This window comes from Mustelus asterias, chromosome 13, assembly GCF_964213995.1.
Source record: "Mustelus asterias chromosome 13, sMusAst1.hap1.1, whole genome shotgun sequence".
In the NCBI taxonomy this organism is placed as follows: domain Eukaryota; kingdom Metazoa; phylum Chordata; class Chondrichthyes; order Carcharhiniformes; family Triakidae; genus Mustelus; species Mustelus asterias.
This window is the reverse complement of record NC_135813.1, coordinates 91,998,626-92,015,684: the sequence shown is the minus strand read 5'-3', so window position 1 is coordinate 92,015,684 and position 17,059 is coordinate 91,998,626. Positions and strand designations below refer to the sequence as shown.

The 17,059-nt window shown below is 48.5% G+C and overlaps 1 protein-coding gene across 1 annotated transcript in view; it reads left to right on the top strand.

Moving 5' to 3' along the window:
• The window catches only part of LOC144502294 (seizure 6-like protein), a 150,864-nt gene that overhangs the window by 90,380 nt on the left and 43,425 nt on the right, over positions 1–17,059 (top strand). Inside the window, exons 10-11 of the mRNA XM_078226107.1 lie at positions 1,984–2,180; positions 12,665–12,859. Coding sequence (XP_078082233.1) covers positions 1,984–2,180; positions 12,665–12,859 — 392 coding nt within the window. The remainder of the gene's footprint in view (positions 1–1,983; positions 2,181–12,664; positions 12,860–17,059) is intronic.

The following is a 17,059-nucleotide window of genomic DNA, read 5'->3' as shown; positions in this document are numbered from 1 at the left end:
TGATGTCGGTGCAGACTCGATGGGCCGAATGGTTTCCTCTGCACTGTAGGATTCTATGAAAATCTATGAATTCCAAAAAATGAAAGCTTTCCCCTCTTTCTCATGACTGAAAACAGTGTCCTTGCTTGGTCTGATGACTGGTCTTCTTGTCACTAGGTGACAGGGTTGAGAGTTAATGCCATGAGTTTAAGCTTATAGCCAAAATTGACAGCAAGAGGCTGAGAGATGGTGGACTGTTGGGAGATGCTGTCCTTTGATTGAGATGTTAAACCAAGATCCTGTCAGGTGAATCCTGAATAACCTTTTTTTTCAAAAAGAGCATTGAGTTCTGACCAACATGCAATGTTCCGTCCACTGTGTCTCTCAACCAATGACAGTAAATAAAAAAACAGGGTCCCTTTGACTATGATATTGAGAGAGCTGTCAAGTATGCCTTTTTTAAAATGAATTCTCAATATCGAGGGACAAACCACTCAGGATCCTTCAGCGTCACTTGGCAAAGGTAATCGTTTTTTTTCAAGTTAGCTTTTCTGTAGAGCCACTGTTGGATTGGAATCCAGGTCCCCAGAGCATTAGTTGTATTAATAGTCTAGCGACAATACCACGAGGTCATCGCCTCCCTTTAAATTACCCTTTAGTGTCAGGGGGATTATCAGGGTAAATACATGGGGTTACAGGGATAGGGCCTGGGTGGGAGTGTTGTCGGAGCAGACTCGATGGGCTGAATGGCCTCTTTCTGCGCCGCAGGGATTCTATGAAAATCTATGAATTGCCCTGCTGCGTTACACCAATGCTTCACCAAACGACTCATTGAAATCCACGTAAGGACATAAAATTGCTTTTCTTATCCAATAAATATTCCAGAAAAAGTCAGGCCTGGAGGATATGGGTGAAAGTGAATTTTTAACGTGGTCCACTGCCACATTTTCTGTTTGAAACACCTGACCAGGACCACAATCCCCCCCCCCCCCCCACTACCACCCCTCCGCACCTCCCCCCACCCCTCCCCCTGCCCTTCCCCACCTCCCTCCATCATAGACTTCACCAAAGATTGTTTTTGATAGATCCAAACTGGTGGAGACATGATGACAGGGACTGGTCAGTTCATCCTAAACATGTGGATGAAGCCCCAAGACCAAGTTTCAGGCCAGATTTGGGCCTCTTTATTCCAGGTGCCAGCATTCTTGCACACTTGAGTGTGTCTGTATGTGGTGCATGAGAAGAGGAACAAGCTAAGTTAGGATGCCCCCTCTATAACCCATAACCTTCTGAAACTCGCTATTGAGGTTCATCCTTGGGGAACAGCATTTAGGTCTGAGGTTTTGTGATGTGATGTCCGTGAACCTTTAAGGATGTTATCTTAAACTGCTGTCCGTCACTATCCACCGCGAGATATGACGTGAAGACTGTATACTCTGAACACAGCAACAGTCCTACAGGTCAGGAACCTCTACATAGCCTCCCAGTTACCATTGTATATCAAAGGCCTTATCTTCAAATTAAGAACCCACATATTTATTTTCCCAAAACTTGTTGTATGACTGATATGATTGAGGTAAATAGAAGAACACAACATGAGGTTGGTTCTTACCCTAGGAACTTAACCCCAACATAGAGCAATTATAGCACTGCTGCCTCACAGCGCCAGGGACCCGGGTTCGATTCCTGGCTTGGGTCACTGTCTGTACGGAGTCTGCACATTCTCCCCGTGTCTGCGTGGGTTTCCTCCGGATGCTCCGGTTTCCTCCCACGGTCCAAAATAGGTGCATTGGCCATACTAAATTCTCCCTCAGTGTACCCGAACAGGCGCCGGAGCCTGGCGACTAGGGGATTTTCACAGTAACTTCATTGCAGTGTTAATGTAAGCCTACTTGTGACACTTATAAATAAACTTTTAAAAACTTAACGTCAGGACCCAGGAGGAAGGAAATAAAAGATCAAATTGTGGATGCTAATTGTCACTTTCTTCTTCTTCTTGCACAGCCTGAACCTCACAAACAGCGACATATTATCCCTGTACGATGGAGATGATTTAACCGTGAGGATTCTTGGACAATATGTTGGAAGCAATGCCCCATTAAAGGTTTACTCCACAACTTCCGACCTCACTGTCAGGTTCCACTCAGATCCAGCTGGCTTGATCTTTGGAAAGGGACAGGGATTTATCATGAACTATTACGGTGAGTGGCACTCTCTTCCTGAAGACAATAATGTTTTAGCATTGCAGCAACTTTTTTTAATGTGAGGAAATGTCCCAAGGCGCGTCACAGAGGCTTCACTGCAAATAAAATGGATACTAAGCTAAAGAATGAGATGGTTTGAGGAGTGACTGAAGAGGTGGCTCTTAAGGAAGGAATGGCCAGAAGGGGTGGGGTGAAGGTTGGTAAAGAAACCAGATTCAGAGGAAGGGAGTGTATGGGAGAAGATCTGAAGGGGTTTACAGAAGTAAGAAGGGTGGAGGCTGCGAAGGGATTTAAACGTCAGGATGAGAAGATTAAATTGAGGGCGGCACGGTAGCACAGTGGTTAGCACTGCTGCTTCACAGCTCCAGGGACCTGGGTTCGATTCCCGGTTTGAGTCACTGTCTGTGTGGAGTTTGCACATTCTCCTCGTGTCTGCGTGGGTTTCCTCCGGGTGCTCCGGTTTCCTCCCACAGTCCAAAGATGTGCGGGTTAGGTTGATTGGCCAAATTGCCCTTAGTGTCCTGGGGTGCGTAGGTTAGAGGGATTAGTGGGTAAATATGTAGGGATATGGGGGTAGGGCCTGGGTGGGATTGTGGTCGGTGCAGACTCGATGGCCTCTTTCCGTGCTGTAGGGATTCTAAGAAAATTTGAGACAATGTGGAAACCAATGTGTTCCATAAAGACTGGGATGAGTGTCGGATAGGATACGGACAGAAAATTCTGGATGCACCAGCTTAAAGACGAAGCTTGAGAGGCCGAAAAGTGTTTTGGAATAAGCCCAGTCTGGAGGCGACAAAGGCAGAGGATGAGGGTTTAGCGGGTGGACAATCTTTTTAGTGGGAGATGTTTTCCCACACACATGGGAAATCAGAAGTGGAGCCAGGCCTAAGCAAGCTTTAGGGTGGCCATTTCAGTGAGACGGAGGAGATGGTTTGACCTTGTGTTTCCGGACATTTCCAGGGCGCTCGCTGAGACAGCCTACACTTTTGAAGGAAGATCAGTGCAGTGTTCACCGTGCTATATTTCTGCGCAGTCTGCAGTTAGCCAGGAGCACAAGCAGAATTCATCTCTGAATACACTGACCTTGAAGCAAAAAACCACTTTTGAACGAGAATGTGAGCAGAATCAAGATTTGACATAGTGTATTACTGACAATGAGCGCCGTAACATTGTGAAGGGTAATTACAGATCCAGGCAAGCAAATGAAACCTCTGTAAATGGCAATGGACTGTAATCATTTCCTCTTAACTACAAAACAGATATTCAATATTTGGAGTAACCACAGTTGGAATTTAAAGAAAGATGTTTTTCTTTTAAAGGGGCACTCCTGAGATCTTCGGCAGTCCAATTTCCAACTGTGCTGAAGAATTGAACCATTGTTGACCCACAGGCTTTGAACCCTGGTCTGTGTGGAGTTAAGTGATCTCAGTCAGTGTTATAGTGGTGGTCAGTACCCCCAAACTAGGGAAGAGATAACCCCCCAATGTTCCCGCCTCTGATTGTTACCTGTTGCCTGCTGCTGGGATGTGACTATCAGGTGAGGTGATTTCTCCCAGGGCAACAAAAACAGAAAACGCTGGAAAATCTCCGCAGCTCTGGCAGTATCTGTGGGGAGAGAATAGAACCAACGTTTCGAGTCTGGATGACCCTTCGTCAGAGCTAAGAGCAAAGAAAATCAGAAAAGATTTATACGATGAAGGTGAGGGTAGGGGAGGAGGCTGTAATTGGACAAAGGGAATGTAAATGGGAATGAAAAAGGCTGAGAAAGGTGCTAAAAGTGTCCATTATGTGATCAGAATGTGTGAATGGAGGTACAGACTGTTCAGGGACTGCCTGAGGAATGTGGTAGTTGCCCTGAAGGAGGTGGTTTGGGGGGAGGGGGGGGGGGGGGGGCGGGTGTGGGGGGTGTGGGGGGGTGGGGGGGGGGGTGGGGGGGGGCGGATGCAAGATGGAGAGCGAGAATGGAGAAGTGGAAAAATGGAAGTGAGAATGAAGGAAGGTAAAATTGAATGAATGAGATGAAAAGGAGAAATGAAATTTAAAAAATGGGAATGGGGTGAAGGTGGAGGGGAGAGTTTGTGCTCTGAAGTTGTTGAACTCAATGTTCAGTCCAGAGGGCTGTAAAGTGCCCAATCGGAAGATGAGGTCCTGTTCCTCCAGTTTGCGTTGGAGTTCACTGGAACATTGCAAAAGGCCAAGGACGGACATGTGGACAGGAGAGCAGGATGGTGTGTTGAAGTGGCAAGCGACAGGAAGGTCTGGGTCCTGATTGCGGACGGACGAAGATGTTCAGCAAAGGGGTCACCCAGTCTGCGTTTGGTCTCTCCGATGTAGAGTAGACCACATTGGGAGCAGCGAATGCAATAGACCAGATTGAAGAAGGTGCATGTGAAGCGCTGCTTCACCTGAAAGGGGTGTTTAGGACCTGGGATGGTGAGCAGGGAGGCGGGAAAGGGGCTGGTGTTGCACCTTATACGATTGCATGGGAAGGTGCTGTGGGCAGGGGGGTGAAGTATTGGGTGTGACGGATGAGTGGAGCAGGGTGTCCCGGAGAGAATGGTCCCTGCGGAATGCTGACGGGGGGGAGCGAGGGGGAGATGTGTTGAGTGGTGGCATCATGCTGGAGTTGGTGGAAATGGCGGAGGATGATCCTTTGAATGCGGAGGCTGATGGGGTGGAAAGTGAGGACAAGGGGGACCCGATTCTGGTTCTGGGAGGGAGGGGAGGTGAGGTTTCAGTTGGAGTATTGTACCCAATTCTGGGCACTGAATTTTAGGAAGGATGTCAAGGCCTTGGACCAGTTGTGGAGGAGATATACCAGAATTATATCCTGGTCTTCATTTAATGTAGAGAGATTGCTGGGTCATTCTACTTAGGATGTGGAGATGCCGGCGTTGGACTGGGGTAAACACAGTAAGAAGCTTAACAACACCAGGTTAAAGTCCAATAGGTTTAACCAACTAAACCTGTTGGACTTTAACCTGGTGTTGTTAAACTTCTTACTCATTCTATTTAGAGCAGAGAAGATTAAAGTTTAAAGTTTATTTATTAGTGACAAGTAGACTTACATTGACACTGTAATGAAGTTACTGCGAAAATCCCCTGGTTGTCACACTCTGGTGCCTGTTCGGGTACACTGAGGAAGAATTTAGCATCGCCAATGTACCTAACCAGCACCTCTTTTGGACTGTGGGAGGAAACCGGAGTACCTGGTGGAAACCCACACGGACACGGGGAGAACGTGCAGACTCTGCACAGACAGTAACCCAAGCCGGGAATTGAACTCAGGTTCCTGGTACTGTGAGGCAACAGTGCTAACCACTGTGCCATCATGACGCCAGTTAATCAAAGGTTTAATAGTGGTATTCAAAATTGATGGGGGGTTGAGGAGGGTTTGTTAAGATAGGGAGATTGACTGTCGCGTTGGTAACCAGGAGACAGTGGTTTAAGATAATAGCCGTAATTTTACCACCGCACCCGCCATGGGAATCGGAGCAAGCGAGGGACGGATAATGGGAAGGTCCATTGACCTTGGGTGGGATTTTACAATTTCAGCACGATTTAAAATCCCACCCAGTGGACACAAGACCAGGTGGAGGATGTGAGGATTTTGTTTTTCCGAACAGCAGTTTGTTATGATCGGGAATGCACTCTCTAAAAGTAGTAGTAGGAATAGTAGTAGTCGTGGAAGAAGATTCAATGGCAACTTTCACAAAGGAATTGGATGTCTACTTGGAAGAGGAAATAGAAGGGGGGAGTGGAGCTAATTGTAAAGCTCTTCCAAAGAGCTGGCACAGGCACAATGGGCCGAAGGGTCTTTTCCCGTGCTGTATACTTCTGTGAAAGGATAGGAAGAAAATTGGTGGAAAGAGCAAGGAGCAAGCAACATTATCTTTGTGTTGTGACTTGTCACTTGCATACATTACACAGATGTGTGAGAGGTACTCTACCTCATAATCCCAACTGTCCATGTATTTGTCAGGTGAGTATTTTGTATTTTAATATATTCACACCAGCCATAATCTACAAGTAGCATGTATAAACACATTCAAAGGCTTCAATTAAACTAAGTCATTAATAGACACTTTTAAACTGTATAATTACAAGACAGTAAATTTGTTGGCAGTGATGTATAAGGCAGTAATTCATTCTTGGCTGGTTTGATATAAACAGAAAAAAAAATGAAGCTTAAGTGATTTATGAGGATGAGCGGAGACATGGGATTGAATTATTGCTTCGACGTCGGAGCCAGACACCTGGTACTCACTCCTTTGCTTCATTTCGACTTGGATTTCCTTCTCCAGTTTACTCCCTTCCTCTTTACAAAAGGCTGACTCGAGCTGAAGTATGATCCAGCAAGTCATTGAGCTGTCTGCAACTCCTTCCGAGTGGCCCTACACCAGCGGAGGACTACCTGCAGCCCAGGGGCCACATGCGGCCCATCTGGGTCCTGAGTGCAGCCCCACCAGAGGTTTCGTTGACCGTTGCCCACTTGCCACATCCGCTGGTTTTCATTTACGTCATTTTTTTTTCCCTACCGGTGCGACTGAAGTGGTTCGCACGTAAAACAAGGGCACGTGAAGTGAGGGTGTGTGCTGGTTGCTCACAACATTGACTGTAACAGCCGTGCACTCCCTCTGTGTCCAAACATTTGTTTTTAACGCTTGTAGTTGATGGCAGTTCTATTACGATATGAATGATTAGCATTTCTCTAAAACTTGTGAAATATTGGGGGTGTATTAATGTACTCAATCTTTTTCTAGGATCAGAGTGAGTCTGCAAACCCAATGTCAACCTTGTGTAAGCACAAGGTTGAAATAGAGATGAAGGGGGAACACTCACTGTCCTGCCCACCGTGCCCTCCCCCCACCCCCCCACTCTCGACCCTCCCACTCACACCATCCCCCCAGACCCCCCCCTCACTCACAGGGTCAGGGGAAGGTGGGAGTAGGAGGGTCGGGGGGAATGGGGAGTGGGAGGGTCGGGAGAAAGTGGGAGGGGCAGGGTCGGGGGGAAGGAGGAGTGAGAGGGTCGGGGGGGTGGTGAGAGTGAGAGGGTCGGGGGGGTGGTGAGAGTGGGAGGGTCGGGGGGGTGATGAGAGTGGGAGGGTCGGGGGTGGTGAGAGTGGGAGGGTCGGGGGGTAGGAGGAGTGAGAGGGTCGGGGGGGTGGTGAGAATGGGAGGGTCGGGGGGGTGGTGAGAGTGGGAGGGTCGGGGGGGTGGTGAGAATGGGAGGGTCGGGGGGAAGGAGGAGTGGGAGGGTCGGGGCGGTGGTGAGAGTGGGAGGGTCGGGGGAGTGGTGAGAGTGGGAGGGTCGGGGGGTGGTGAGAGTGGGAGGGTCGGGGGGGTGGTGAGAGTGGGAGGGTCGGGGGGTGGTGAGAGTGGGAGGGTCGGGGGGTGGTAAGAGTGGGAGGGTCGGGGGGTGGTGAGAGTGGGAGGGTCGGGGGGAAGGGGGTGAGTGGGAGGGTCGGGGGGGGTGGTGAGAATGGGAGGGTCGGGGGGGGTGAGAGTGGGAGGGTCGGGGGGTGGTAAGAGTGGGAGGGTCGGGAGGTGGTGAGAGTGGGAGGGTCGGGAGGTGGTGAGAGTGGGAGGGTCGGGGGGAAGGGGGTGAGTGGGAGGGTCGGGGGGGTTGGTGAGAGTGGGAGGGTCGGGGGGGGTGGTGAGAGTGGGAGGGTTGGGGGGGTGGTGAGAGTGGGAGGGTCGGGGGGGGTGAGAGTGGGAGGGTCGGGGGGAAGGGGGTGTGTGGGAGGGTCAGGGGGTAGTGAGAGTGGGAGGGTCGGGGGGTGGTGAGAGTGGGAGGGTCGGGGGGAAGGAGGAGTGAGAGGGTAGGGGGGTGGTGAGAGTGGGAGGGTCGGAGGGAAGGAGGAGTGAGAGGGTCGGGGGGAAGGGGGAGTGGGAGAGTCGGGGGAGTGGTGAGAGTGGGAGGGTCGGGGGGTGGTGAGAGTGGGAGGATCGCGGGGGGGGTGGGTGGTGAGAGTGGGAGGGTTGGGGGGGAAGGGGGTGTGTGGGAGGGTCTGGGGGAAGGGGGAGTGGGAGGGTCGGGGGGAAGGGGGAGTGGGAGGGTCGGGGAGGTGGTGAGACCGAAGCAGAAGATTGTTTTTAAAGAAGACCGAGCATGTACAGTACCTGCAGTAATACAAAAAATGGGGGGCAGCTTTGTTGAGGGAGCTTTCCAGGGGAGATATGAACAATTATTCTTAAGTACTCCCTCAAGACATCTACCAGATCTCCAGTGGTACGAGTACTCCAATCTGAGAACTTTCCATTTTGGGAAGCAGTGGTGAAGCAGATCATCAAATGGGATTCCGCTGTGGCAACACCCAACACCCTTCATTTTCTCCCTCACGGAGATACATTGGGAGCAACATTAACGCTCCAGCAACACTGTGACAGGCAATCAGATCACTCATTCCAGCCCCAACACTGAACCCAGAATGCAGCTTAATATGTTACATTGCTTACTTACCTACAGAGCATTGGTGAAGATCACTACAGAACTATTTATATGTTAATGAGATTCTGTTGACATTCTTATAGATAATTCATTAATGCATTAAAAGAATCAGAAAGGCTGGCATTTATAAAGCACCTTTCCTGATATCAAAACATCCCAAAATGTTTTACTGCCACTGAAGTACTTTTGAAATGTTAGTCGCTGCTGTAACATGGGGAACATGCAACGAATTGGCACACAGCAAGATCCCACAAGGTGATACGGACTGGATAGTCTGTTTCAGTGAGGGATAAATATGTCCAGCGAACAAAGCCTCATTTTATGTCTCATCCGGAAGATAGCACTTCCATCAGTGCAGCACTCTCTCAGTCCTGCCTAGATTTTATGTTTAAATCTCTGGAGTGGGCTTCTCTGGTGACATGCAACCTTTTGGCTCAGAGGCAAGAGTGCTGCCCAGTGAACCTAGGCACTTTTACAACTATCCTGTAATGGTGGGAGTGGGAGTATCAGGGGGCAGTTATGTGTGGGAGTGTTGGGGCGAAGTTGTGAGCAAAGCAATGGGGAGATTCCAGAGATGGAGGAGTAGATTATAATCTCCTCACTCCTAACCACTGTGGTGGTCTGTTCAGGGGCTACGAGCTGCTGTGACAGAATGCACTTTTATATCCATGTTATTGTCTGGAGCTACGGATAGTGATGATCGGGATTCCAACATTCATTCCACGGCAATGCTGATCCGGAATCTCTCCCACTCTTACAGCCTGCCGTAGGCGTGTGTTGGAGCGATTCACAAGCTGTTAGTCAACCTGTTTGACCACATTATCAACCTATGTTCTTTGGCCATCAAGTTCTGAGGTGGGACCTGAACGCAGAGAGCCAGGCTCTCAGACAGGGATGCTACCCACTGCGACACAAGACCATCTTAACTCAGAGAGGAGGGGTTAAATCGTTAAACCCATAGCTGAAATCCAATCACTTCGCGTTATTGGACACAAGGGAAAAATGTGTTCACCTTTTAAGTAATTTTTTCATTCATGGGATGTTGGCACCGTTGGCAAGGTCAGCATTTGCTGCCCAATCCTAATTTCCCTTCAGCAGGTGGTGGTGTGCCACCTTCTTGAACCGCCGCAGTCCTGAGGTGTAGGTACACCCACAATGCTGTTAGGGAGAGTTCCAAGTTTTTGACCCTGAGACAGAGAAGGAGCCGCGATATATTTCCAAGTCCGGATGGTGTTGTCCTTGAAGGGGAACATGCAGGTGGTGCTGTTCCCGAATGTTTGCTGTCCTTGTCCTTCTAGATGGTAGTGTTGATGGGTCTGGACGATGCGGTGGAAGGAGCCTTGGCCAGTTTATCGCAGTGCATTCTGTACACGCTGCTGTAAGTAGACCCCAGTAAGGGGTGGGAGGGAATGAATGAATGTTTAAGGTAGCGCCAGATGAGATGCTGACCAAGCAGGCTGCTTTGTCCCAGGTGGGGTTGAGCTTCCCGAGGGTTGTGATGTTGCCGGGGATGTCTTGATCCAGGGAGATGGATCTTTCTTGACCGTGTTATCAGAAGACAACATTCATTGCAACTAATTTTATAAACTGGGCAAATGGAAACTAATTGTCTGATCTGAATGGATCTCAGTGGATAATAGAGGTTACCACTGTTGCCTCACAGTGCCAGGGACCCGGGTTCGATTCCGGTGTTGGGTGACCTTCTGTGTGGAGTTTGCACGTTCTCCCCGTGGGTTTCCTCCGGGTGCTCCGGTTTCCTCCCACACTCCGAAAGATATGGGGGTTAGGTTGATTGGCCATGCCAAATTGACCCTTAGTGTCAGGGGAGTTAGCAGGGTAAATACATGGGGCCCCGGGGATAGGGCCTGGAATGGATTGTTGTCGGTGCAGGCTTGATGGGCCGAATGGCCTCCTTCTGCACTGTAGGGATCCTATGATTCGATGATCTGGCCACTTTCATTCCAAAACTGCTGCTCCAGCAATGTTACTATTTCACCTTCCTAATCTGTGATCTTTTTACTTCCTCCAGTGACAGAGCACTTTTCCAATCTTCCTTGCTTCATTTGTTTTGATTTATAGCTTGACGCGTTGCTGTATTTCAAACAGACAGAAATAAATTAATCACATTGTCCCTGAAAAAATGTGATTGAGTGGCCTCGATTTTGTTCTTACATAATTTCTATTTTTTTTTCTTCATGAATAAATGGTACACGAAGTGGGAGAAGGCAGATATTAGCTAAAGTCTGCCACGGTCATGTGGTACAGGTTCTGGGCTAAAAATAGAGACAATGAAAAACGTGAGGAGAAAGACTCGCGCAGGGCGAGCGGTTAGGATCTGGAACGTGATGCCTGAGGGCATGGTGGAGGCAGATTCAATCGAGGTACTCAAGAAGGAATACGTTGAGGGCAGCACGGTGGCACAATGGTTAGCACTGCTGCCCCACAGTGCCAGGGAACCGGGTTCAATTCTGGCCTCGGGTCATTGTCTGTGTGGAGTTTGCACATTCTCCCCTCGTGTGTTTCCTCCGGGTTTCCTCCCACACTCCAAAGATGTGCAGGTTCGGTGGACTGGCCGTGATAAATTGCCTCATAGTGTCAGGTGGATTAACAGGGTAAATATGTGGAGTTACGGGGACGGAGCCTGGATGAGTTTGTTCTCAGTGCAGACTCGATGGGCCGAATGGCCTCTGTCTGCAGTGTAGGGATTCTATGAATTGGATTATTATTTGAAAAGGAAACAGGGCCACAGGGAGAAGATTGGGGGGGAGGTGAGCGGCACTAGGCAAATTGCTCTTTCGAAGAATGTGCATAGACTCGATGGGCTGAATACCATTTGTTTTTTTATTCATTCGTGGGACATGGGCGTCGCTGGCTGGTCAGAATTTATTGCCCATTCCTAATTGCCTGAGGGCAGTTGAGAGTCAACGACATTGCTGTGCCTCTGGAGTCACATGTAGGCCAGACCGGGTAAGGACGGCAGATTTCCTTCCCTAAAGGACGTTAGTGAACCAAATGGGTTTTCCGACAATCGACAATGGTTTCAAGGTCATCAGTAGATTCTTAATTCCAGATATTTTTTTATTGAATTCAAATTCCACCATCTGCCGTGGTGGGATTCGAACCTGGGTCCCCAGAACATAAACTGAGTTTCTGGATTAATAGTCTAGCGATAATATCACTCGGCCATCGTTTCCATCATCCTGTGCTGTAAGCATTTTGTGGTTCTGTATCAGTTATTAAAGGGGCAGCATACATTTTTGTGTTTTTATTTAATATTTCATCCAATGCTGAGACTTGGTTTCATAATCGAGGCTGACACTGCAGTGCAGTGCCGAGGGAGTGCTGCACTGTTGGAGGTGCCGTCGTACAGGTGAGATGTTAAACCAGAGCCCCCTGCATGTTCTTTCAGATCAACAGTGCACTATTTTAATAAGAGCAGGGAATTCTCCCCACTGTCAACCAGCATCATTGCTCCAGACCATCTTGTCATTATCACACTGCTTCTTGTTATACACAAGGGGTAAATATTGGTCAGAAACTCAGGCTGTTCCTAAGCGCTGTGGGATCTTTTACCTCCACCCAAAGCGGGGGGGGGTAAAGAAAGTCTCAGGTTAGCATTCCATCTCATATGGCACTTCCCCAGAGTGGAGCATTCCCTCAGCACCGCACTGGAATGTCAGCCTAGGTTTCGCGTTGACATGTTAGGAGTGGGACTCGAACTGCCAACTCTGGCTCAGAGACCAAGAGGGCTGCCACCTGAGCCATAGCTGACACTATCGCCGGAATTCTACCGCCCCGCCCACCACAGAATCGGAGCGGGCGAGGGACGGACAACGGAAATGTCCGTTGACCTAGGGCGGGAATTTCCAGTCTCACTCGAGTGAGGCCATAGAGTCCCGTCCTGTGTGAGAGCATTTCTCTGCACCTTCAGAAGTTTATTAGGTTGATGTGGAGGGTGAAAACTGCTTAATGACTCAACACGCTGGCTTCTCATTCCAGTTTTTTCTTGTCTTCTGTTCTCCTTGCAGAGGTTTCTCGGAATGACACCTGCTCAGACCTTCCGGAGATTCCCAATGGCTGGAAAACCACTTCCCACAGAGAAATGGTCCGTGGAACGATGATAACCTATCAGTGTGACCCGGGATACGACATCTTAGGAAGTGACACCCTCACCTGCCAGTGGGACCTCACGTGGAGCAGTGATCCCCCATTCTGCGAAAAAAGTAAGGGAAGCCCATCGCCCTACATTGCCCAGCCCAGCTACAATACAAGGGGATATTTCAGTAATGTGCATAGATGGTGGAAGTACACTAGTGGTTCTGACAGAGAGCTGCTATTGTGGGCGGTATGGTGGCACAGTGGTTAGCATTGCTGCCTCACAATGCCAGGGACCTGGGTTCGATTCTCAGCTTGTCTGTGCGGAGTCTGCACATTCTCTTCGTGTCTGCGTGGGTTTCCTCCGGGTGCTCCAGTTTCCTCCCACAGTCCGAAAGACGTGCTGGTTAGGTGGATTGGCCATGCTAAATTCTCCCCTAGTGTACCCAAACAGGTGCAGGAGTGTGGTGACTAGGGGATTTTCACAGTGACTTCATTGCAGTGTTAATGTAAGCCTACTTATGACACTGACAAATAAACTTTAAAACTTGTGCTGTTAATAGACTTGTACTGACCTATCGAATTGAATGAAACGTAGAAGACTCAAGTAAATTAGCTGCACACTAATTTTCCCAGCATGTGGTTTTATTTTCATTTAGGTCATAGAATCCTATAGTGCAGAAGGAGGCCATTCGGCCCATTGGGTCTACACCGACCACAATCCCACTCAGGCCCTATCCCCATAACCCCTTGCATTTGCCCTAGCTCGTTCCCCCTGGCACCAAAGGGCAATTTAGCATGGCCAATCCACCTAACACGCAGGGACTGTAGGAGGAAACCGGAGCACCTGGAGGAAACCCACGCAAACACGGGGAGAGTGTGCAGACTCCGCACAGACAGTGACCCGAGGCTGGAATCGGGTATGATTTGTATAATGTACTGAAGGGGCCTATATAAGCCTCTTTTTGAACATAACTTGGAAACCCTAATGACTGCGACATCTGTATTTTGATGAGAACCCTTCCTTAGAGCAGTGTTCGCACTGTTGACTGCAAATCATTATCCAATGTCAAGCGTATAACTAATACTTTATGGATCATGGGGTTAAGGTGCATTCTCAGGGAGATGCTTGGGGGATTTTGACAGCGTTATAGTTGCTGATATTGTCTACCCCTCCTCCTATCCTCACAGTGACTGATGTCCAGGCGGCAGTGCATGAGCAATATACCCAGAATGAACTATTGCTTAGGCGTCGCGAGTGATCTATCATTTTGCTGCAATGAATGGTGATGGAAACCAGTGATTGATATCACAGCCATGTATTTATGCAAGATGAATTTAAACTGCTTGCAATGCTAACGCGCTCGCAGCCGGTGGATCTGTCTGTCAAAGCATGCAGAGGTGGCCATCCATGAAAAGGTTCAACAAAGTCCAAAACTGGACAGTCAGTGTAACACAGGCCAGTAGATATCATTAGCATGTTGGTGAATGCGATAGGGCGAATTTCCCTGATACCCGGGGAGACTGCCATCGTCTCGATCCAATGAATATGTTAATGTAATTAATACAACTGTGTTTAATGACGCCATTAACATGATTTATAATTGCGCTGCCAGGCAGGGGTAGGGCAATAATCACCCAACGCTCTGTTGGGAATGTGTAATTTGAGGTAGTCAATGTGACTGAGGATTCCACAAGAAGCCCAACTCTGGGAGGGTGAGGGGAGGGGAGGAGTGGGGGGGGTCTTCCATTATCGTTGTGTGCGATGTAACATGTAACCCCCAACACTTATCAATGCCTTCAGGAGCGAAGGTGAGAGAAAGCCCACCTTACCCCAACCCCCCCACACAGCAGAGTGAGGGTGAGGTATGTGATATGTAGATTGACGCAGACTGCACTGAACCTCGCTGCTGACATTTTCTACATGGCTCAGTATAGAACGCAACAATGTAGAGTGGCTTAGCCACAGCACCTCGTTAACACATGAGCCAGGTATGGCTGACTGAGTGCCGTCACGTACATGCACATCATTAGCTTGGGTTTGGCATAGTGTTGACTCCAGATTAATGTGTTATATGAGTATAAATTAATGAATGGAAAATCAGGCAAGCTTCATTAAGGATGTACATTCATCCTATCAGCATCCATTATGCCCAGGTTAATTACAAAGCATATTAATGACATCCAGACATTATTAAGAAAAATTTCCTTTACATTTGTCCCTGTCTAAATCGGAGGATAAAGAGAGCTGTGATGCCGGGTCTCCATCCTCCCTGCATTGCAGAGGGATTTCCTGTTCTTATGGCAACAGTGAGGGGATCTTATGGAAATAACTGGAGAGAGACTTAATGAGCAACCATTTACGAGTTCACCGAGAATGAGTGGGCATCGCTTCTTTTGTGCCAGACTTCACTCAGATCGATGTTAATAGAGGGCCCAGAGGATTGATGGCCTTTTTCTTTTGAGGTCCTGCAATGAAGCTTCAAGCTTCAGATCTTCAGTTGGTTATTCAAGCCAACAGCCAAATGACCCAGCAGTTAATGGCCATTGACATCCTGAAGGCCTCTGAGGTGTGAAGGAATGATTAACATCGCTTCCTCAAGACCAGGCAATGGACCCAGCCAGATGGTGGATCAGGGAAAATATCAGGGTTGACGAAGGGTCATCCAGACTCGAAACGTTGGCTCTATCCTCTCCCTGCAAATGCTGTCAGACCTGCCGAGATTTTCCAGCATTTTTTGTTTTTGTTTCAGATCTGTTTCAGATTTTGTTTCACTGCGTCCACAGTGTTTTGGTTTTATCTGGTTAGACCACGCCTGTCCTGTCCTGGTTGCTAAGAAACAAGAAGGATATTCAGACTCTGGCTGGGTTGGGGTGGGGCGCAGCAATGCGGGGAAGTCCACTTGACTCATAATATCAGGGGTCTGAGCAGGGGAAGACTGAAGGCATTGAGCTCTTCAACTGTAAAAGAGGTATTTGAAAAGTAATCTTAAAGAGGAACATCAAAAAGTTTAACCCAGAGCTCAAACCTTAAATCAAACTTTAGTTTAAAGTTTATTTGTTAGTGTCACAAGTAGGCTTACATTAACACTGCAATGAAGTTACTGTGAAAATCCCCTCGTTGCCTCACTCCAGCGCTTGTTCGGGTACACTAAGACAGAATTTAGCATGGCCAATGCACCTAACCAGCACGTTTTTTGGACTGTGGGAGGAAACCGGAGCACCCGGAGGAAACACACGCAGACACGAGGGAGAACGTGCAGACTCCACACAGATAGTGACCCAAACCGGGAATCGAACCCAGGTCCCTGGTGCTAGTGAGGCAGCAGTGCTTGCCACTGTGCCACCCCAGGGGTATCCAGCCCTGTATTTTATACAGGGCTAGGACAGAGAGACATGAGTTCAGGCTGATGAAAGGTAACTTTAAGATCGCATTTTGAGATGTCTTTCTTCATGTGCAGAATGCTAATAAAAATGCAAGTTGCTATCTGCCTCAGATCAGATCCATCACCGAACGTGGGACAGAAAAGTGATTGCATTCTGTGGTATTTCAATCACCAACCTTAATAAGAACAATAAAAATCAATAAACACGCGCTCCGAATACGAAACATTAAAGATATAAATGATCCTTTCTGTAAGTGCCTTTTCCAGCAATGACTCCTCACAGTTGCGCAGGAGTTCATTTCCCTGAACCCTGCGAGGATTGATTCACAGCCACACAAAGTAACAGCGGGTGGATGGGAGGAAGAGACATGGCACACACACTGTGGCGAAATTCATCACTGGCGCCCCCTGGGGGAGAGCCAGAATATTGGAGCAAAGAATGAGGCAGGCAAGGAGAAAGATCAAACTCTTAGCAGCTCAACTTGACTCTAACCTCTCGCCCATCTCCTCGTCCTCTCAAAATAAGACTTTGTAATAAGTGTGCATCTTCAGAAGCCACCTTGTCCCTCTGCTTATTTATTCCCGTCACAGGTATAACAGGTGAATGTTTGGTTTGATTTATTATTGTCACATGTATTAGTATACAGTGAAAAGTATTGTTCCTTGCGCGCTCTACAGACAAAGCATACCGTTCATAGAGAAGGGAACGAGAGAGTGCAGAATGTTCGATGTCCTATGTTCTAATGTAGTGTTACAGTCATAGCTAGGGTGTAGAGAAAGATCAACTTAATGCAAGGTAGGTCCATTCAAAAGTCTAACAGCAGCAGGGAAGAAGCTGCTCTTGAGTCGGTTGGTACCTGACCTCAGACTTTTGTATCTTTTTCCCAACGGAAGAAGGTGGAAGAGAGAATGTCCAGGGTGCGTGGGGTCCTTAATTATGCG